Below are 24,386 nucleotides of genomic sequence, written 5' to 3'. Positions count from 1 at the left end.
GGCAGTTTGCGATGTTTGTAAATTCATATAAGAAAACATACAAACATAAACTTCCACTTTGTGATACAGTAGTTAGAACTGCTGTTTCCTACATTAAGGTTTCTACAAAATAAATCAACCCTCATCCCACGACTATAAAGCCCTCTTTATGACAGAGGTAAGGAAATGGGTGCTTATTTGACTTGCAGTCAAGAGGAATGAGACGCAGGCGGTCAAAGTCAGATGTGAGACCAGCGACACCGGATGCTCGAGAGGAAAGTCCTGGCCGCACCAGATGCCACTTCCCTCTTCAGAACCCAGCCTTGGACTTGGAGGCTAAGGTTGTGATGTTACAGTTAATACATCGCTAAACACATCGACAGGGTAGGACCCGTGAGAAAAGAAGCAGCACAAAGGCATTATTAAGAAGAAAAAAAGAGCACTTCTGTGCATCATGATAGGGGTTTGACTATACCCAGACGGCAGGGTTTGACCGTATCCAGCCAGCTTCACGCCTATACACGTCATACTGATGGAGAAAGTTCTGTTAAACTGACAATGAAGTTACCAGAATGATAATAAAAAAGTCTTCAATTTACAACATGCTGGTCTACGAACATCCGTGCAGAATATTCTTCTTCAGAACTCAAAACAACTTTGAACCAATACACTTCTCATATCACAACCTTACATATGTCGTATGAAATATCATGAATGAAAACACAACCGACCAGTCTCCTTGCTACTTTCTGAATTGATCCTGAGGACGAACAAGGATTGTAAGTCACTCCACAAGGCTGAACGATGTATGTGTAATTGTGTATATGTCAAGCTGATGATGGTTAAGAATGGCTGAAAGTTCACAAGTGGATCCTACAGTGCAGTTTAAATCCAAAGTAAATATTTAGTTCATACTTCTCAAAAGAAAGCTAATCTAAAAAAAAAAAAATCTATATCAACGCTGAAATAAATATCACAGGGAATACAGAGTGCGGTTGAAAGTTGCTACTTATGGCTTACTGAAGATACTTTGAAGTCACGAGATTTTTGTTTCAACCTTCTTGAATTTCATTGTAATTAAAATTACTAAATTCTAAGTAAAAAAATAATATCAACTTATTGCGACATGAATTTATTAAGCTCAAGACCAAATTTTCTTACTGAACTACACGTTATCACGTGATTATATTATTAGTAGATGAAGTTTCCATGAGCATCAAATAATGTTCAAGGTTTAGCGAACTTTTACACGAGCACAAAAAATACAATTAACAGTTATTCGATTGATTAAACTTATACTCAATTATTTAACTTTGATGTGGACGTGAAACTTTCTGTAGCAAGTAAAGTATATCAATCCTATGATAAAAGAAATTTAGGTCTCTGAGACCAATATACGACGGTATATACAAAGTTGATACATTTCGAAGCTTTCTGTATGTAGTTATGAAGAAAATAAAGGGACTCGAAAGCTACTTTTCTCTGCTACTTGGTTGTTCTTTTATTTAATTTGTCGTAACCATCAACAACATTTGTTTCGTCTATATTTTCGTCTGCACTCTATCCAGAGTTAGTGCCGACAAGCTAGGAAGAGAGATCACTGGAGCTCCCTTGAATTTCTTTTGACTTGACTGCACGTGGTGAACCATAATTGGGCATTCTGTGGCTTAAGAATAATTAGAGGAGGATGTGGTCAGACCAGGAGCTGGTGGAGGTGCTGCGGAGCAGCGTGCCGTACTACCTAGTAGTGGCACTGCCGCTCCTTATCCTCATGTCACCAGTACCTGTGGACGCCGCCGCCGAGTTTACTGTCTACCGTCTTCAGCAATACGATCTCCATGGCTCTCCTCATGGCTAGTATCTACTTTTGCCTTAACATTTTTTTTATGCTCCAGTTACGAGCTAAAGGAAAATATCATAGTTCGATAAGAGACCCTCTGCTGGAGTGGGCTACAGACATATTATGATAAGTTTGATTTCACAATGCCTGATATCTTGGTTATTCTATCACTCATTTATTTTTGTTAAACATAAAGATAATTCATCATTTCAGAGATACCAAGACAGAAAGGGATCCCAATTTTTTCGCAGTTAAGGTTAAGATCAAGTCTGTAGCGTTATTATGGAGAAAAAGTTGATGTTATTTAAATTTCTTTGCAGTTTAGATGAACCCTTGCTTAAAGTCTACTTCAGCTCCACATGGAATCTCGCATCGGGAAATGATTTTTAGTATTTGTGGTGCTATATATAGTTTGATGTGATAACAGAAATAGCCTCCTGTGGGATACTGATTATTTAAATCTTTTGTTTTGACTGAATGATACTAAATAAGGTGATAGAAGTATATCAGGGAAAGTTCGGGGTAAATGAATATAAAATGTATGGAAGACAAAAAATCAACAATACCTTTTAAAGTGATGTATCACAAGGAAGGTACATGTTTTCTTGATAATACATTATTTTCACAAAAGTGGTCCTAATGGATTCCTTACACTATAGGGTTGATATAGAGTAAGTAATTTTACCTGTAGCACCTCCTATAAATTTCTTATGATTAACAAGAACAATTTTCTATAAAAAAAAAAAAAAAAAAATATATATACCACTCACTCAAACTGAATGAATATTATTTTTGTGTTCTTATTACTGTATATGCTGCCAGGCATATAAAGTATGACAAGAGTACTGTCAACAAAACTTGAGATGTATGGCATTCTTAGAAGTGTTTTTGCCACAGTGTAATTATAAAGGGTTTTCATTATACTCTTATTTTTTGCAAAAGTCACAGTCTCACAAGTTAATGCATAACAAGAAGGGACAGATCTCATAGAGGCCTCATTAACATTCCTTCCTAGTGACCAATGAATGGAAAACCATTAAACTTTACAACTGGAAACTGTGCATGGGTTACTGTCGGATGCAAGCATTTAAGGCTGCACGTTTCATCTTCATCAGAAGGCAGTTATTCAGAAATTTATCATATATGTCCCAGCTGCAGTGAACAGAAAAATTAAAGTGTAAACAACGTGCCTGGTGTGAATGGGTTAATCATGGTATATATCTACTGTCCAGAATATTTTGCTAATAAGGGAGGTTAGATGAGGTCTTCATAGACTATTTCTTTCTTCATGGGCTGTTGCGTGAGCTTGAGTAATTAGGTCAGGATTCAGCCTACAACTGCTCACACAGGTTAAAGCATCATATGATAGGGTAAAATCATCAGAATTACACCCATATTAGCTACTGTAATGTATGAGGCTAAATCTGTATTGGAACCCTGCTTAGTCCACAATGTCATAAGTGCAGAGTTGCATGTAGCACCAATTACCAACCAAGCCAACCCACATACCTCACTATCCATTGGAGTTTGTCCTTCAAGTATGTTGTTACTCTGAGGGCACAAGAAATGCTAAAAAAAAATAGAGAGAGGAAGGAAGAGACTGACAAAAGAAAATTATACTCATAGGGCTTCTACCTCTGAGATTTTCTTTCATACATCAAAACATTTTTCATCTTTAGATGGAAGCCTATGAGCATCAGAGAGTGTACTGAGAAGGAAATGGGACCTTACAAAATCCCTTATCCTTGCAACAGCTTTGGCTTAGTTCTGGAATGTGTCCGTTTCTGAAGGCAGCATAGCCACAGCTGCAGTGGGAATGTTGACCAGATCCAAGTGGAGGTATTATCTGATAAAGGTATTTGCTGAATACCACATGCCTCTCTTGCTAATCTTGTCTACTAAAAGAATCCCATAAGAAAGCCAAGGTAGAATTCCCTTTCCCTAAAGCTTTTTTTTTTCTATGTTGAAGGCTCCAGTCACGGACAGAGGTCCACATCAAGGCTGGGCCTTCATTGAAATATGGAAAGAATCATGAAATTGAAAAACACAAGCTTACTCTGTGGCTGTCAGCTTTGGCTATCAACAGAGCGAGTGTCTTGAGCCACCAAGAAATGTTGCCTCCTGACAAAAGCTTATATTAGCCTGAATGAACAAACAGTTGCTCCCTGAAGTATTCTTCTATGAGACTTTTATCAAGTTTTTAAGTATCACTATTTGAAATTAAGGTTGATCTTAAAATGGAAAAATTTTCCAGGACTGTATCAATAGAGGCTTATTACAAGCCAGAATCTTTGGGTTTGAATCAAACTTTACCCCCAAAAAACTGGTAAATGAGACTTCAGCAGATTTTTATTCCTAAATATTGTGAATATTTCCAACTCATCCTCACAACCTTTAAGCTCCAATAATGGGTCAGGTGATGGAAAAAAGATCTGTGGCATACTCCAAGTAGGGCAAGAAAAATCAGTCATATGCCATGACAAAGGCTCCTGCGTATCGCTCTAGTAGGATGTAGTGTTAATGACTATTCATTGTAAAATAGGCATGAGAAAAACTTCTGGTACTCTGACTCAGTTTCTGATATATCTTCTGATTACACTGTTAAAGGCCTGATAGATTATCATAGACTGGTTTCATTTTATTGCGGAAGTACAATTATTATGTACAAAATAAGCTTTTAAGAATATTCTACACTCTGTTCTACATATCTGTTTGAGATGGGAATATTCCAAAACAAAACATGCTGTTTCTGGATCTCTTTTTAATGATGGACTGTCCAAGAGATCTGGGAATCATTTTTGGTGATTTCTAGAATTACTCTGACAATGATAGCAAACAAATCCTTTTGATTAGTAATATTACTAAATTCCCACTGGTTTCTGACCTTCTTAGATTTTATTTGGACCACTTTTAGTACAGGGGTATTTCCTACGCTGAACAATGTCAGTTATTGTAGATTGAATAGTACTTTGCTTTATGCTGTGAACTTTGCTCTTACTGAAAGTTTATAATGAAACCAAACTTTATGTATTGTAGACTTTTCTGCTTTTGTGGATATATTTGTGCACTGTAACTGATGAATATTATTAGTAAATAACTTCAGTTTGATATAGATTGGAGCTTCCTGTACTAAGCATTTTTCATAAATCTGCTACATACAGGTAGTCGGAGCAGCTTAGTTAATGTAGAGGCTCGGAGTCTAGATGCAACCTCTGTAGCGCGGCGGTGTGTGCTGGCGCGCCTGGCTGACCTCACCCCAACACACTATCAGCGGGTGGTCAGTCAAGGCGCTGCAGCACTCTTGATACTCCTGCCAGCAAATTTGACTGCTTTTGCCGAGGACCAACGTCAGGTTGTAAATATGGTCTTGTTCTCTTATAAATGAATTAAAATTTTCTCAGGTGTCATTAAAAAGAATAAAAGGATTTTTCTTTTTCCAGCTTGCTTAATTTGTTGAACTTCACCGTTATTTCAGCTCATACTTTATGTATTAATTATGACTTATCTTAGTCACTACCTCTCTTGTTCTTATTAATGTTTGTATATCTGAACTTTATTATTTCCATATCTATTACAAGGTCATACAGAACTGCTTTATATTTTGTATTCATCCATACATGCATTTACCACATCGATGAGTGTTATCTTAGTGAAAGTGAGATAAACACAATTGTAGGTAGATCAATTACTGACAGTGTCACTACCACAGATGTGATTTTCACATATTTAGATGCAGTAGTTGCCAGTATCAAGTTACAGACATTCTGTAATGATGTAACCATAAACTTATTTGTATATCTTTAGAGCTTGTTATATTTGTAAAAGATTATTATCAACGAACATAACGCTTTGAAATAAACTTTTTTTTTGATGAGATGAGATAACCTCTCATGATGAGTTTAATTAGATGACCATGCCCACAGTGTCAAAAAACTGAATCAAAATTAACATCAGCCAATCAGGTGATGCCATCAGTTTGAAACTATCAATGACCATCATCTTTTCAGCCTTTGTGCTAGAAAGTATCTTTATTGTTCCTGTCATACCTACTTCTCATTTAATCTTTATTGTTCCTGTCATACCAACTTCTCATTTATCTTCTTATTTACCCCATTTACCATTCCACAATGAGGCCCTGTTTATCAGAAGTGACTCTAATGCTTGTAAAATTAGTTTCACTGTCAAAATGCTTTAATTGGAGTGCTTGGAAAGTTGATTTATAATACACTTTGGGCCTCCCTGCTGTGTGCAAGAACTGTTCCTGGAAAGCCGTGCTGAGTAAATCCATGCAAAGCAGATAAGTTAGTAAATGGGAAAATTAGGGCTTTATTCCTGTAATATCTCCCACTACAGAAAAAGAGTGTACTTTCCCATACTGTAAGGTAGATGTACATAAGGAACCTTTGCATGGATCACATTTTACCGTAAATGATTGTGTTTGTGATTATGGTCTCCTACCCATGTCACTGCTATTTTTTCCCCATATCCCCAGTCAGCTGATGTCTCACTCTTGTATTTCTAGCATTTTGTAAGGGCAAGCAGTAAAATGAATTTTCATTGAAGTTTATTTAAAGCTAAAAGAGTTATTAGAGAGAAGAAATCAGAGGGAGATATAGCATAATGAATTGTGATGTAGCATGAATGTTTATAGGGCATGTCTTATGTAATAGTAAAGGAACTTGGAGAAACGTGCAGATATTGTTTGGTGTGTGGGGATGTTCTGCATTAGTCATCTTGCTGTGTATCTGGTAGTGTGTTGATCCTATTCATAGACTGATCGATAGATCGTTGTGTTATTTCATTGTTTAAAACGTTGCAGATGGTTCATGATGTAGAAGCAGCCATGCTGGAAACAGACTCCCAGTTAGCAGTTTATTTGGCATATGAAACACCAGAGCTTCTTAACATTTATGAAGCTGTTCGCACAGCTACAAACACTGATGCAGCAACTTCAGCTGCTGCTGGTAAGTTGGTTTTTATAAGAGATGAAACTGCCTACTGTTGTTTGAAAGTTTATGCATTTTTTCAGTTTTGGGAATTGAATCAGTATGACTAGGTATAGCATATATTTACCATCAATGTTTTTTCTACAGCACTGATGAGCTCCCTGTCTACTGATGGATATCAGATGGTGGTTGGTGGAAGTCAGTCCAAGCTTATGGCAGATATGACCATTGCTAATGTTCAAGTTAGTGTTGTCTTTGCTACCCTTACTTTGATATGTGATTATTCATGTATGTAAAGAGAATTCTTGTAGGGTGCATATGCTGTCTCAGTTACCATAAATCAAGCAAGATACACTGTGAGTACTAATTGCTATCCCTTTATCAGGCAAAATGTTATAGTATGCAGATGTAGGTACTCCTACTTTGGATATAGCTTTTCCTATTTCTTTTCTTAAACCCATTTTCCCTATTTTCAGCATGCTTTAATGGTAATGTTTCATCTTAAACTTATACACCACCAGTCCAGTGTTCTTCACAGCTGTTTTGGTGGAACTTCCACTAATACTGTAAAAATTCCAAGTAATATGCTTATCATAATTCAGCTATAAAGATATACCCATCAGAATTCAAGAAACTTTACAATAAAGTGAGAATGGATGAAGTGAATTTATTGACATTGAATTTTATCTTGATAGAGGAATGAAAAAAAATTGTCAGGACTAGTGTGATGAGTTGTTACTTTTATGAAATTTTGTATCTCATTGTTTGTATTGTGTCAGGGTAGTGACTTTTATGAAATTCTGTATTTCATTGCTTGTATTGCGTTAGGGTAGCTCATACCCTAATGGCCATCTGCATGATTGGAGTTTGTCCAGTACTTCATTGTTTAAGCTCAGCAGAATCAATTCCCCCAAAAGATACTTTTTCTATGAACATGGTCCTCTCCATTTACATAGAAAAGATGTTCAGGGCAAAAGGTAATGACAGTTAATTAATCTATCTTGTGATTTTCAGGAGTTAAGTTAAACTTCTGATTAAACCCCTACTTTTTAGGTTTAGCTCTTGGCTCTTTCTGAAGGTTGTTTTATCAAATCTTAATTGTATTTTGTTTTATTTTAGGGTAAACTTAGTGGCTATGGTGTGGAGGAGCAGTTACCAACAATAGCTGTTGTGGCCCACTATGATGCCTTTGGAGCTGCTCCAGTAAGACAAACTTGTTCTCACAGTATTATGATAACCCCAACAGCCCTATTTTTTCACTCACACACACTGGTTCAGTCCATTGACAGCACTTCAATCCCAGTATACCACATCGTTCCAATTCAGTATATCCTATGCAAACCTTTCTCCCTCCTGCATGTTCAGGCCCCAAGTGCTCAAAATCTTTTTCACTCCATACTTCCATCTCCAATTTGTTAACCCCATTCTCCTTGTTCCCTCTACTTCTGACACACACACGCTCTCTTTGTCAATCTTTCCTCGCTCATTCTCTCCAGACCATTCAGCACACCCTCTTCAGCTCTGTCATCCACACTCCTTTCATTTACCACACCTCTCTCTTATCCTTTCATTATTTACTCAATCAAACCACTTCACATCACATGTCCTTATGCATTTCTTTTCTAACACATATTCCCTCCTCCACTTAGCTTTATCTATAGCCCATGCCTCACATCCATACAATATTGTTGGGACCACTGTACCTTCAAACATAATGATATTTGCCCTCCCTGGTAACATTCTTTCTTTCCACATTCTTTAGCATTCCCAGAACCTTCACCCTCTCACCCACCCTATGACTCATTTCCATTCGCTACCTATAGTACATGCCTCACATTCATACATTATTGTTAGGTCCATGATACCTACAAACATAATTTTTGCCATTCCAAGTAACATTCTTTCCACATTCTTCAGTATTCTTAGAACCTTCACCCACCCTATGACTCATTTTCATTCTCTACCATGTCCACCCCCAGGTATCTAAAACAATTTGCTTTCTCCAATTTTTCTCCATTCAAACTCACACCCCAACTAACCTTCCCACAACTCTGCTAAACTTAATAACCTTACTTTTATTCACATTTATACTCAACTTCCTCCTGTCTTACTTTCAAACTCAGTCACCAACTCACCTTCTCACTCAAATCTGCCACCAGTGATATATCATCAGCAAACAGCAACTGACACACTTTCCAGGCCCCCCTCATCCCCCGAGACTACATACTCGCCCCTCTCTCCAAGACTCTTACACTGACCTCCATTACCACTCCATCCTTAAACAAATTGAGCAACCATGGTGACATCACACACCCTTCCCACAAACTAACCTTCACTTGGAACCGTTCACTCCTTTCTTCCTACTCATGCACATGCCTTAAACCCTTAATAAAAACTTTTCACTGCTTTTAGGAGCTTTTCCCCCCACACCACACCAAGGTTGGTGGAAAGAATCGGAGATATCAGAAAGGTACTACTTTAAGGACAGTAATGAAAATAAAAATTTTTTGTTTATCTGATATGGTATGGTCTTGTTGTATGTATTCTCATGAATAAGTGTGGAAAAGAATGTATTCTAATGAGTTGAATGAAAATTGATATTGAAGGGGAGGGCAAATATGAGAGATACATACTGAGAGACTGCAGAGGCAAGAAAGGTAATATGCTGAGTGCTGTACTGTGGAGGATATATTTGCATGTATCTTGCTTCTCTGTAGATCTTTAGGATAATGACTGACTCATGCACATGACAGGAACTTTCTTGGGGGGCAGACAGTAATGGCTCAGGTGTGGTGGTACTGTTGGAATTGGCTCGCATCCTGTCACGCCTTTATGCGTCCCCACGGACACACCCCCGCCTCAACTTAGCCTTCCTGCTCTCTGGAGGTGGTTACATCAACTATCAGGTCAGGTTTTACCCCTGTATAATTCTAAGTTTAAGTTTCATGTAGGTGGCACTGAATTTTTAATCTTTGTAATTTAGAACCTTAATATGTAAACAACCAAAAGGCATCATAGGTGAAATAGATAAGTAAAAGTTTGGATTGTCAGTGAACAGTGCTACTAACTGAGTAAGATTTTATATGAGCATATTTGAAAGGGGCTAGAAAACTGAAAATTGTATAATTAGAAGTGGGATGCTGAGGTATGTGTTTGATGGTTGATAAGAAGGTTTGTAGGTAAGAGATAATTCACCCATCATTTGTAACAGAAACTCAATGGAATTCAGGTTATTGATAAAGAGTAAAAGGAGATTGTAGTATTGTGACAGATAAGGCTAGGAAGCATGTTGGTGAATGAAATATTGCAAAAAGTGATGATCAGAATACAGAGAAAAGTTCATAGTCAGTACGTATCTGTGCATTGTAGTTTTCATATCTTTCAGAGCAAGGGATATGTGGAGACTTCGCAAAACATAATGCATAATGCAAACTGATCATTTCTGTAACTTAAGTATCATGAAACACTACAGCAGAGCTTGAAACCTTTATGAGTTCTGTTTATGGGTTTGGCCGACTCAAAAAATAGCAGCTAGCTACTTGCGCAAAAAGAAATAATGATAAAAGTAGAAGGGATACTACTGCAATATATAAGATAGAGGGTAGAAGGGGAAAGTTAAGAAAAGTATATCAGATCAAATCAAAAAGTATAGAAAAGGAAGGCAAAGATATTTCATGATACTTATAGGGGTGTGTTGTAGTTCTTAAGAGTGACACAATATAACTTCTTTGGTCATTTCAGGGATCAAAAAGGTTTTTAGAAGATCATCTTGATGCTTCTGATTCTCCCCTTCTCTCTGAAACTTATTATACATTATGTTTGGACACATTGGGCAGTGGAAACACACTAAGGCTTCATGTTTCCAAGCGACCCAAGGCATTCTCTCCTGGGCATCATTTTTTTCAGGTAAGGAGAAAGATACAAATGCACATTATAGCTCATTCTTCTAATATATTTACCCATATAAGCATTATGCATCTATTTGTCTCTTTTCCCATATATAGGTAAGAGATTTTTTTTTTTTTTTTTTATACTTTGTCGCTGTCTCCCGCGTTTGCGAGGTAGTGCAAGGAAACAGACGAAAGAAATGGCCCAACCCACCCCCATACACATGTATATACATACGTCCACACACGCAAATATACATACCTACACAGCTTTCCATGGTTTACCCCAGACGCTTCACATGCCTTGATTCAATCCACTGACAGCACGTCAACCCCGGTATACCACATCGCTCCAATTCACTCTATTCCTTGCCCTCCTTTCACCCTCCTGCATGTTCAGGCCCCGATCACACAAAATCTTTTTCACTCCATCTTTCCACCTCCAATTTGGTCTCCCTCTTCTCCTTGCTCCCTCCACCTCCGACACATATATCCTCTTGGTCAATCTTTCCTCACTCATCCTCTCCATGTGCCCAAACCACTTCAAAACACCCTCTTCTGCTCTCTCAACCACGCTCTTTTTATTTCCACACATCTCTCTTACCCTTACGTTACTCACTCGATCAAACCACCTCACACCACACATTGTCCTCAAACATCTCATTTCCAGCACATCCATCCTCCTGCGCACAACTCTATCCATAGCCCACGCCTCGCAACCATACAACATTGTTGGAACCACTGTTCCTTCAAACATACCCATTTTTGCTTTCCGAGATAATGTTCTCGACTTCCACACATTCTTCAAGGCCCCCAGAATTTTCGCCCCCTCCCCCACCCTATGATCCACTTCCGCTTCCATGGTTCCATCCGCTGCCAGATCCACTCCCAGATATCTAAAACACTTCACTTCCTCCAGTTTTTCTCCATTCAAACTCACCTCCCAATTGACTTGACCCTCAACCCTACTGTACCTAATAACCTTGCTCTTATTCACATTTACTCTTAACTTTCTTCTTCCACACACTTTACCAAACTCAGTCACCAGCTTCTGCAGTTTCTCACATGAATCAGCCACCAGCGCTGTATCATCAGCGAACAACAACTGACTCACTTCCCAAGCTCTCTCATCCCTAACAGACTTCATACTTGCCCCTCTTTCCAAAACTCTTGCATTTACCTCCCTAACAACCCCATCCATAAACAAATTAAACAACCATGGAGACATCACACACCCCTGCCGCAAACCTACATTCACTGAGAACCAATCACTTTCCTCTCTTCCTAAACGTACACATGCCTTACATCCTCGATAAAAACTTTTCACTGCTTCTAACAACTTTCCTCCCACACCATATATTCTTAATACCTTCCACAGAGCATCTCTATCAACTCTATCATATGCCTTCTCCAGATCCATAAATGCTACATACAAATCCATTTGCTTTTCTAAGTATTTCTCACATACATTCTTCAAAGCAAACACCTGATCCACACATCCTCTACCACTTCTGAAACCACACTGCTCTTCCCCAATCTGATGCTCTGTACATGCCTTCACCCTCTCAATCAATACCCTCCCATATAATTTACCAGGAATACTCAACAAACTTATACCTCTGTAATTTGAGCACTCACTCTTATCCCCTTTGCCTTTGTACAATGGCACTATGCACGCATTCCGCCAACCCTCAGGCACCTCACCATGAGTCATACATACATTAAATAACCTTACCAACCAGTCAACAATACAGTCACCCCCTTTTTTTTATAAATTCCACTGCAATACCATCCAAACCTGCTGCCTTGCCGGCTTTCATCTTCCGCAAAGCTTTCACTACCTCTTCTCTGCTTACCAAATCATTTTCCCTAACCCTCTCACTTTGCACACCACCTCGACCAAAACACCCTATATCTGCCACTCTATCATCAAACACATTCAACAAACCTTCAAAATACTCACTCCATCTCCTTCTCACATCACCACTACTTGTTATCACCTCCCCATTTGCGCCCTTCACTGAAGTTCCCATTTGCTCCCTTGTCTTACGCACTTTATTTACCTCCTTCCAGAACATCTTTTTATTCTCCCTAAAATTTAATGATACTCTCTCACCCCAACTCTCATTTGCCCTCTTTTTCACCTCTTGCACCTTTCTCTTGACCTCCTGTCTCTTTCTTTTATACATCTCCCACTCAATTGCATTTTTTCCCTGCAAAAATCGTCCAAATGCCTCTCTCTTCTCTTTCACTAATACTCTTACTTCTTCATCCCACCACTCACTACCCTTTCTAATCAACCCACCTCCCACTCTTCTCATGCCACAAGAGATATATGTGGTAAAACAGTGAGTGTAAGTGAGAGAGCAGAAGAGGGTGTGCTGAAATGGTGTGGGCTTATGGAAAGAATGAGAGAGAAAAGGTTGACAAAAAGGATATATGCATCAGAAGAGGAGGAAACAAAGAGAATGAGGACACCAAATTGGCAATGGAAGGATGGGTCGAAAAACATTTGGAGCGATTGGGGCCTGAATATGCAGAAGGGTGAAAGGCATGCAAGGGACAGAGTGCATTGGAATTATTGGGTATACTGGGGTTGATGTGCTGTCATTGGACTGAAACAGGGCATGTGAAGTGTCTTTGGTAAACCATGGAAAGGTCTGCGGGGCCTATACATTACAATGTATATGTATATATATTTTCTTTTCTTCTTTTAAACTATTCGCCATTTCCCGCATTAGCGAGGTAGCGTGAAGAACAGAGGACTGGGCCTTTGTGGGATATCCTCACCTGGCCCCCCTCTGTTCCTCCTTTTGGGGGGAAAAAAAAAAAAAAAAAAAAAAAAAAAAAAAAAAAATAAAATTCATACTTGCTGCCTTTATTCATTCCCGTCGCCACCCTGCCACACATGAAATGACAACCCCCTTCCCCTGCATGTACGCGAGGTAGCACTAGGAAAAGACAACAAAGGCCGCATTCGTTCACACTCAATCTCTAGCTGTCATGTGTAATGCACCAAAACCACAGCTCCCTTTCTACATCCAGGCCCCACAAAACTTTCCATGGTTTACCCCAAACGCTTCACATGCCCTGATTCAATCCACTGACAGCATGTCGACCCCGGTATACCACATAGTTCCAATTCACTTTATTCCTTGCACGCCTTTAACACTCCTTTATGTTCAGGCCCTGATTGCTTAAAATCTTTTTCACTCCATCTTTCCACCTCCAATTTGGTCTCCAGCTTCTTGTTCCCTCCACCTCTGACACATATCCTCTTTGTCAATCTTTCTGCACACTCATTCTCTCCATGTGTCCAGACCATTTCAACACACCCTCTTCTGCTCTCTCAACCACACTCTCCTTATTACCACACTCCTTTCTTACCCTTTTATTACTTACTTGATCAAACCACCTAACACTACATATTGTCCTCAAACATTTCATTTATATATGGTGAAATTGCAACTTAGGTGTTCATATAATTTCATTTAACATGTAATTTTTCTCTACATGTGGCACTACATGTTTCATGGAGACAATACACCTCATCAGGTGACAATAATTCATAAAGTTTTTAACTCCCAGCACTGCCACAATAATATCTTTCTGCCATTCTAGACGACACACTAGCCTGACTGACAGTGATAGTTAAAGGGAAAATGGGGGGGGTGCCATGTGGTTAAGGGATGTGTGGATGTGTTTGGCCTGGGTAACAAGATTTGTTCAATGATTTTTCTTGTTTTTTGTTAATTCTTCATAATGATTTGGTTGATAAAAGGATGGATTTTAAAGTTGCTTGGGGACAAATTAAAGTTCTTACTGTTAGTAATTAAGACAATGGTACTATGGATAGCATAATTAGAAGAGGGTTACAGTGTTAAGAAGGGTTAAGACAGGGGGCTTATAAATGTGAAACCTCTCTCCCCTTATGTACAGATTGACAATTTTGTATACACATATTTTGATTAATTATATATTTGTTATCTTTTTGATGTCATAGATTCTTTTATGCTTAGGCTTTGGAGGGTGCAGGAGCTGCAGCAGGAGTCAGTGTGGAGATGGTTCATCGGAAAATCAACCTGCAAGAAGACACGCAGGCATGGGAACATGAGAAGTACAGTATGCGCAGACTGCCTGCCTTCACACTCTCCAGACTTCCAGTAATTATCATTTTATCTACAGAATGGAGTGGAGTTTTTTATATAATAAACTAGTTGCATTTAGATATTTATTGTATATTGAATAAAATTTTAGTAAGAATACTTAAGAAGCTGCAGGAGTTTAGAAATAAGAGGACGTACGATTTGGTAGAAAAATGTCACGTTTCAGTGTGGCAAGATTAGACGTGAAGTTGCTGAATAATTGTGTCCCTTCCCTTTGCCAGCCTATTGAGTACGGGCCATATACTCCAGTTTTGCATACTCTCATAGAAGGTACTTATGTGCTCTATATCAATCCTCTGTTAATGGGTTTAGAGTTTACAGATGGGTAGAGATGCAAATGTACAGCATGCAGAGCCATTTGTATTGGCATTAAGAACTGTGGACATATTTACAATGGTAATTTTGTAGATGAATAGAAGGATTAAGGCATTTGCAGAATTTATGGTGGATTAGGGTGAAATAGAGCTTTAGCTTTCATCAGCTAGGATGCAAAAGAACCTTCTTCAAGATGCTTTGGAACATGTTAAGAGATCCTTGTTTTATGCTGACGATTCCTATGCTTTTGAGTACTTTCAAGAACTCTATGAAAATATATTCATTTTTAGTCTGAGGGAACTCAGAAGTATGAATACTTTCCTTTCTCTAGCCACTTTAGAAAGAACTCTGGGTACTTATATATCCCTAATGATGAGAGTGGTATGGGATCTTGTGCCATGGAAACTTAAGGTTAACCAAAACTGCATTGCCTTGGGGAATTTTCAGACCTTTGCTTTTGAATCAAGGATTGAAAAGCAGGTTAGTGTGTGTTGGACTGTTAAAGATCAGGGGGCCAATTTATCTGTTTAGGCTGTGGTGTTTGCCCAGCCTTCTCTGTCTATAGTGCTTTTAATGGCACCTGTACATTATGCTGTGTTTAGGAAACCAGAATTTTCTGTGGCAACTTTTGGTTTTCTTTAGTTATAAATTATGAGAACCTCATTTTTCAAACTGAAAAATTTTACATTTTTTGCAGCTATATTATGTGAAATGATAGTCTGTTTAGGGGCATCTTTATGTCTGTCTGTACCTGTTTTTGTTCCTTGCTTTTGCCGTTGTAAACTGTTAATGCCAAACATCTGCACCTGGCTCACACCACAAACTTATGTATAGATTTTACCCTTGACCTTCAACCTATGGAGACTGGGAGACATGAATATGTTAACTTTTTTAATTATGGCACCAGTTTTGGGGTATTTTCAAAACAGCATTTTTCTCAGCTTTTTTATCTTTACACTTAACTAGAGTTGCCCTCTGCCAGTGGCCTGTTAAGGTTAAGGCACAAAAGGCTAAGAAGCGGCACTGGAGTTCACTAGTTATTGAGACTCTATTGTCATGGGCACCACCATGAGGGAGTTCCAGTTTGAACAGATGTCAGAGACAGGGACCCACCCCTTAGAAGTCAAGCATATGATGGTGCTTCTGGACTAAAAGTACCAGATTAATGCTTGATCAGACCTGCAGTAACAGAAGTAGGGATGCAGTAGCACAATGCAATGTTTGTATTGTATCTCCTTTACCTTTGTCTTTTATACATTGTTTTGAACTATGTAAATCCCCCCTGGGGATAGGGGAGAAAGAATACTTCCCACGTATTCCCTGCGTGTCGTAGAAGGCGACTAAAAGGGGAGGGAGCGGGGGGCTGGAAATCTTCCCCTCTCGTTTTTTTTTTTTTTTTTTTTATTTTCCAAAACAAGGAACAGAGAAGGGGGCCAGGTGAGGATATTCCCTCCAAGGCCCAGTCCTCTGTTCTTAACGCTACCTCGCTAACGCGGGAAATGGCGAATAGTTTGAAAGAAAGAAAAAAACAGAGTGTGTATTAGTGCAGAGTATTATGATCAAGGAACTTCTGTTATGCAGGTCACTTTACAAACTAGAAATTTGGGACACAATTGTTCATTATTACATTTTTATGTACCCTTGCCCTATTTAGCACTCCTCAACGCATGCCCTGATTTGAGATAACTGTATGTGCCATTGACATTGGTCGAGGCATCATCATGAGTCCTGCTACAGCCAAACTTTTTACCTAACTTTCAGGGACCAAAGACAGGGGAGCGAGGAAGTATTTTGGATACACCAGAGGGTGTAGATTTATCGGCCCTAACTCGTAATACAGCAGTAGTGGCTACTGCACTTCTTCGCCACATCTATAACACATCTGTAGATGGAATTTTTGATGATGGATTGGTGAGTATATTTTCTCTCAGCATTTTATTTTACCAGAAACAAGAGAGCTTGTTAACTTCACTGTGAATTCTAGAGTGGAAAAATGAAAAGAAAACTATTAAAAGGGTGGAATTGTTACATACTGATTATTCCTTGAAAACTGTTTGGGAGATTCCATTCATTAACTTTTTTAAACCAGACTTTAATGAGATCATAAGGGAAATTAAGATGTCTTCACATGTTAGTTTATAAACTTAAAAAGGATTATGTCTTGAAAGAAGTATTCCCTTAAAGTTTTCATAGCTGTGGACAGGTAACTAATAAGAACATGAGAGATAAATAACCATGCACTATAGGAGGAATTAAAAGCATAAGGAAAGAATCAAGATATGAATAATATTTATTAAGAGTAAGTTATTAAGAAAGTTATTAAGAAGGCACACTGAAGTTTGGATAATACGGGAGGTTGTAGGGTTGACGTGCTGGTAATGATGGGGGCAAGTGTATGTAATAATTTGGTTTTTGGTGGAAATCATAGAATTTGTGGGTAAAATTGTTGGTAGTGATATAGGTTATGGCTGGAGGTATGGGTAATGATAAGGATTATGAGTGGAAGTGAGAACAGCAATTCAGGTTATGGGTGGAAGTGTTGGTAGCAGGAGAGGCTATACTGTAGTTGAATGTATAGTTAGTTATTACAATTGAGGGTGGAAAATAGTTAAGATAAATTGATAATTGTCAAGCAGAAAAGAAGTTTGGGAACAAATGATGGTAGGACTGGTGAAGTATGTAGGGATGGCATATGAGAGAAAATTAATTGAATGACAGGCATGAAAAGTTGATGACAATTAAAAGAGATTTAGAAGCAAAGGTTAGAGGTGTCCCTTGTGAACCACCAGGGTCACATTCCTCAGATACTCTGTGCTTGGCAAAACCATGCTGTTAAAGTACAGGACCTATGTAGGAGGAATGACTTTTGAGATACATACTATAAGTTTTATATTGAACCCTAAAGACCACATGAGTAGTGAAGTGTGGAACCCAAACTTCAGTGTTCACAGATACAACAGGACTAGAAAAACATGTGGAGTTGGACTTTATGTAGTAAATACTCATAACAAAGGGACTCTAAGTGATACAGTAGAACCACTAGTTGCCAAGGTTGATGACTAAATCTTGTGTTCGAATTAATCTGTAGATCACCAGGTGCAAGTCATCTAGAATTTATAGAATAAATAAGAAACATAGAATCATGTCTTGACTTCCTCAGAAACTTAGTCCCAATCATGCTTCAATTTAGAGACTTTAACCTACCACACATGAAATGGAGACAAGCAGGGAATAACATTGTAGCTGAAAATAATGACACTGGAAGCACCTTGCATGAACAACTGAAAAAAAAAAAGGAGTTATTTGAACTGAAAAGTTCTACCTCAGCTAAAAAATAACAAAACCATCCAGAGGTAATAACACCTAGAATTTAATCTTTATAAATAATGTGGCTCTAATATGTGACACTACCATCTCAAACACCCTACTCTCTGATCACTAGATCAAAGTAAAAAATTTGGATGCTAAATTGCCTTGTCAGAAGACCTGTAACAGTAGAGGTGTTTCAGTTATTTCAACTGTAATAGTAAACAGATGAATTAGGAAGATGGGACCATTGATAAAGAATGTGTAAATGATATGACCAATTTGGTACTCCAAACATGAAACAGACATAAACCAGCAAGAAGAAAGCACAAAAGGTGTAGGTTAGAATGAGATAGATGAGCACTTTACAGGAGGTGATAAAGGATTACAGACCTATTCAAGAAGCTACAGCTCACCCAGCAAAGGAAGGAAAACCTATCAAGTGAATTATCAGACAGACCATAGACTAAAAAAAAGTCATATCAGACACAAGAAAGAAAAGAAAAAGCCATTAATGCAGGAAATAGCATACATGTTTGAATAAAAAAAGATAATAATTATAATCTTCTAGGTTAAAGTCTTCTATAAATGTATTTGATTGACCTTGACGTATTTTTTGTGGCCTGATGTTTATTTAGTTGTTTCTTCTGTAGGCAGTGACCAAGAAGAGCATAAGATCATGGGTGGATTTACTAGCTTCACAACCACGGTCTCCTCAGCTGCTCTCAGGAAAGAGTAATCCCTTGGTTTCTACACTTCATCAAATTCTGGCCAGGTGAGACAGTCATTTAAAGACCATTTTTTTAATGATGCAAGGTGACTTAGGGTATATACACTTTTGCTGATGGATAATGTATGAAGCAATTTATGGTTTAATTGTAAGATAAAGAAAAAGGAAGGTCCCAACAAGACTCAATATGATCCCTGAACACTTGAGTGAAGGAATATTTAGACAGGCATAGTTGTGTCAGCCTTTATTCTGTTTTCAGCATAATAGTTACCTAATTTTATGAAGACACAAAGTTTTCCTTTTGGACAAATTTATTTGTTAGTGACTTTTTATCCTACTCACTGGAAGAGTTTCAGGTGTTTTATGTTCAGAAGTGCAAATATATAGATCTCTGTAATAAAAAGTTTGCTAATTTAAACAATGAATAAAGTACACTGTTAAGTGGTTTGTGTGATTTTACCACAACATTTAACTTAATTTGTGGTGGTTTAAGTCTTTGTACTGTAAATTTAAGATTTTTGAGAATTCCATTCACAGAAAACATAAATATAACTGTGGCATATCAACTTTGACAGGTACACCAATGAGGCACGTGTCACTTTCCTGAAGGCTGACAAGAGAGATCCTGAGTGGGCCTTCTATGATGTCTCTCGTGCCACCATGGCTGCTTATGCAGTAAAGCCTGCTGCTTTTGATTTTCTTCTTACTCTTGCAATTCTTGGATACTTAGGTGTCGTATATTTGTTCCTTCAGGTAAGAAAAATAATTGTCAAGTCTTTTGTGGAGATAAAGAAAAAAAATATCCACTTTTTTTTAAAATCCTAATGAAAAGTGTTCAGGTCTTAGATCTGTCACCACTGTGACTAATATTGAGTAGTGCCATGTTGCTGACTTTTAGTTGTCACAGTGTGTCTCAGCATTTTCAAAGGGAAGAATGAAGAGTTGCGAAAAATGGCAATGTGTATCATTGTTAAACATGACCCTATGGGACTGTCTGTTCAGATTTGTCAGTTGTTGGATCTGAAAAGTATTCCTTGAGTGACTGAATTTAGGTTGAAGGAGAGATGCATGCAGACGAGGATTTGAGGTATTTATATCAATGGTTTACATAAAAAAGTGTATTCATACTAGATGTAAGGAATTTAAGGGACTGCAGTGATATAATGTAAAATATGAGGAACTGGGAGTATGCGATTTAAATAGAGGTACAAGTTTGATGAGTGTGACTAGTAAGTTGTATGGGAGAATGGTGATGAAGAGTATAGTGGCCTGCACAGACTACAGGGCACCAAGGTGGGGCTGCTCTGCTTCCTCAGTCTTATGAATGATTTCCTGAAGGTCACAAACCACCACTGGAAGTATGTGTACAACTCCTTTGGTATCACTATCAACAACAACTTTCCTGACTAAAGTGCCCTTCAGCAAGGCATCACTATCACCAACAACTCTCCTGACTTTATTGCCCTTCAGCACATCATCAACAAGCTTTAGCCAATGATATCCTCATCAGTCACATCAGACTATGATGGTTCACATCACTCTGGGTGCTGATAGCATCCTGTCCCCAACATCACAGAAGTGCCTGACATCCTCGGGGTATCCATTAACTTTAAACTTTGTGGTCTCAATATAGATGATGGTTTAAACTGGAAGATTCATGATCAAATCTTCATTCTGTTTGTTCTCCACCGACTGAGATCAAAAGGTTTTCTGTCATTTGAGCTCAGGAATGTCTTTATCTACAGTGCTTCCCCAGCCTGGTCCTCCTCACTAAAAACCACACAGAGGGACCAGCTGGAAGGAGCAGAAAAGAGCATGCAGAATCAGCCTGGGCCCATCTTACACCATCTACCAAGAGGCCTTTATTTTGCTGAACATGTCCACCCTCCCTGACCAACACAGCAGCTCTCATGGCAGTTTAGCAATAAACTGCTGACCCCCTTTCCGCATCCAGGCCCCACAAAACTTTCCATGGTTTACCCCAGACACTTCACATGCCCTGGCTTAATCCATTGACAGCAAGTTGACCCCGATATACCACATCATTCCAATTCACTCTACTCTGTGCATGCCTTTCACCCTCCTGCATGTTCAGGCCCCAATCACTTGAAATCTTTTTCTCTCCATCTTTCCACCTCCAATTTGGTCTCCCACTTCTCCTCGTTCCCTCCACCTCTGACACATATATCCTCTTTGTCAATCTTTTCTCACTCATTCTCTACATGTGACCAAACCATTTCAAAACACATGACAGCTAGAGACTGAGTGTGAATGAATGTGGCCTTTGTTGTCTTTTCCTAGCGCTACCTTGTGCATGCTTGCGTGTGTGTGTGTGTGCTGTTTTTCCATGTGTAGCGGGGTGGTGATGGGAATGGTTGAAGGCAGCAAGTATGAATATGTACATGTTTATACATGTATATATCTGTGTATGTATATGTTGAAATGTATAGTATGTATATGTGCATGTTTGGGTGTTTATGTATATGCATGTGTATGTGTGTGGGTTGGGCTGACGTGGGAGACAGCGACCAAGTATAATAAAAAAAAAGTGTATGAGTGGGTGGGCTGTTCTTTGTTTCCTGATTATCTCTCGTTGGCAAGGGAAATGGCGAGTAAGTATAAGATAATGATAAAAAATAATAGTTTTCAAATATCAGTAGTACCTCTTTTGTTTATTTTCAGCCAAATGGATGCCTCAGTTCATTAAACCATTATCTATCTATTTATTTGTATTTATTTTGCTTTGTCACCGTCTCCTGCGTCAGCTAGGTAGCGCAAGGAAACAGACAAAAGAATGGCCCAACCCACCCACATACACATGTATATACATACACGTCCACACATGCAAATATATCTATTTTATTATTTATTTAGATTTAGGAGAAGCAGTCTGGTTTCAGGAGTTGTAGAGGATGTGTGGATCAGATTTTTACTTTGAAGTATTTGTGTGAGAAATACTAACAGAAATAGAGGGATTTGTATATGGCATTTATGGATCTGGAGAAAGCATATTATGGGAATGATAAAAATGCCATGTGGAAGATGTTATCAATGTATGGTCTAGGAGGAAAGCAGCAAGGAGTTTTTTTTCAAGAGAGTAAGAATGGTGCTATAATTTTAAGAGAAATAATTAATGTGGGGGAGAGCGAAGCCCTTTTGTAAGAAGGATGGAAGAAACTGCAAATCTAGAGTGTAACCAAGTCAGTACTTGATATCTTTGTTTATAAGCTTACCATCAGGTTGTTTAGAATGTAGTTAAATTTAGAATCTGATCACCATGCTGGTGCATTTTTTAAACACTGGTCTAATGCCATAGTTAAACTGTCTATATATCATATATCTTTGCATGCCAAGAGATTCTCTCCAATTGTTTATTCATCATATAAATGTAGTATGTATTTCACTCATTAACATTTTGTAATTTTCTAGTTATGAAATCAAATATTTGTATGGCATTATTTCTAATGCCTTTTTTGTATGGTATCATTTCTACTGCAGCTTTTGTAAAGCACCATTTCTAATGCACTTTTTGTATTCATACTTTCAGTACTTACCCAAAATTTATGCAGCGATGGTAAGACTTGCTTCACCTCACAAATCCAAGGTACACTAGGATCATCTTGACTACATGTGTAATGTTCAAACAATTGTATTGTACCATGAAGATCTAATCAGTATTTTGCACAATGTCTTAGCGTTACTTGCTGCTTCCATGGCAGTTCGTTATTCATCTTTATGGCTTTTGAACAGTTTTGTCCACGGTATATGTGTCTGTCAGAGTACAATATTGCATCTTGTTAAGGCAGGTCTATAGTCTGTGCCTGTGATTGGAGACTTAAGTGAGTTGCAAGTTCATTTAATTTTTGTCAAATGTTCTTGTAAACATTGCTGTCATTTTTTCTTACAACAGTGCTTGGCCAAGGCATACAAAATACTCAGCGGACCCTTATCTCAGGTTGTTATATCCAAGGGAACTCTCATGGTAGCATCATGGCATAATGGTCAATGGTTTCCACATAAAATCCAGGTAGAGTGCCATGCAGAGTTGGATGGGCTGACAATGGTGTGTGCAGAGCTAGTCACTGGCACTTGTGTAGGGGAATACCAACTCACAGGATGGTGAAACTAAAAATTATTGCACTTAAAATTGATTTTTAAGTGTTAATACTAAAATACATATTTTTGGTATTGGTATATATAAGATGCTGTAAAACTGATACAGCAGATGCTTGTGATGTGCATTGAAGGCAGAGAAGTGGTTTAAGTCATTTGAATTTGTACATACTAAGTAATGTTATCTTAATTCTTATGAAAATACCATGAATTACTGATGTTTATAGAAAAGAAAATAATTTTAGCTCTAGTACTTGATGTTTAACATAATAATTATCGTAAACATTTGAAAAGGTAAGAGTCAAAAGCAATGCATGGTACAGTATTGAAAATGTCTCACATTAATGAATGCAAGATTGTAGGCTATCATTTATAACATTTATAATCTAAAGTAGATACTAACATTTGCTAAAAATGTCTTCAGTGTTAGCAACTAGAAATTACAGTATGTAAAGTTGGGACTATTCTGAAAAAGTGTACCAAAGCCATGTTTTTTAGAAAGTGGATTTTATAATGCACTAGGGCACTTCCAACACTGAAGTGGATAAAAGAGATTTTGATTTATTCCCAGACTCACAACTTAGCCAGGAAGAGAATCCTTGTGAAAGTACTAATTCATGATGAACATTTTCCATGAAAAGCAAAACAATAGTGCTCTTAAAGTGTCCCTGTCTTAAATTATTTTATAGTTCAATCAAGAGGAGAGTCACTTTCACCTGATTTAGTATATCTTTATATATCATTACTGTATCTGGCATTTCTTTCATTCATTACAAGTAGGCAAAAGCACACCTTACTCACTGTTCAAGAAGTTGAACTGATTATGAAACTAGAATGTATTTATGGAAAACTTTAAATTTTTCCATGTGAAAGTCACATTCTACATTTGGCTATGATTCAGTCTCCAGTTAAAAGTTTTGAGAAACAAGCATACCATTCCATTCATCTGGAGTATTGCATTACAATCTTAAGATGTATTGTCATATTTGGATGCTGAATACAGCTTAGAAAGTGTTAAACATTATGTATGTTGCTGGTCACTGTCAAAAGGACTTTTAATAGCAGCTATATTTTGTTTCAGGAAACACCCACAGATGTCATTCA

The 24,386-nt window shown here is 38.0% G+C and overlaps 1 protein-coding gene across 1 annotated transcript; it reads left to right on the top strand.

Annotated features, from left to right (window-relative positions):
- Positions 1-1,524: 1,524 nt before the first annotated feature.
- Positions 1,525-23,832, top strand: LOC139753770 (BOS complex subunit NCLN). The gene is made up of 12 exons (XM_071670607.1): positions 1,525-1,832; positions 4,981-5,171; positions 6,639-6,783; positions 6,913-7,007; positions 7,885-7,968; positions 9,519-9,671; positions 10,507-10,671; positions 14,672-14,815; positions 16,895-17,044; positions 19,093-19,214; positions 19,745-19,922; positions 22,717-23,832. The coding sequence occupies exons 1-12, from the start codon at positions 1,667-1,669 to the stop codon at positions 22,780-22,782; spliced, it is 1,659 nt and encodes a 552-aa protein (XP_071526708.1). The 5' UTR covers positions 1,525-1,666; the 3' UTR covers positions 22,783-23,832.
- Positions 23,833-24,386: the final 554 nt, after the last annotated feature.

This window comes from Panulirus ornatus, chromosome 15 (genome assembly GCF_036320965.1).
Source record: "Panulirus ornatus isolate Po-2019 chromosome 15, ASM3632096v1, whole genome shotgun sequence".
NCBI lineage: Eukaryota > Metazoa > Arthropoda > Malacostraca > Decapoda > Palinuridae > Panulirus > Panulirus ornatus.
This window is presented reverse-complemented; position numbering and strand designations above follow the sequence as displayed.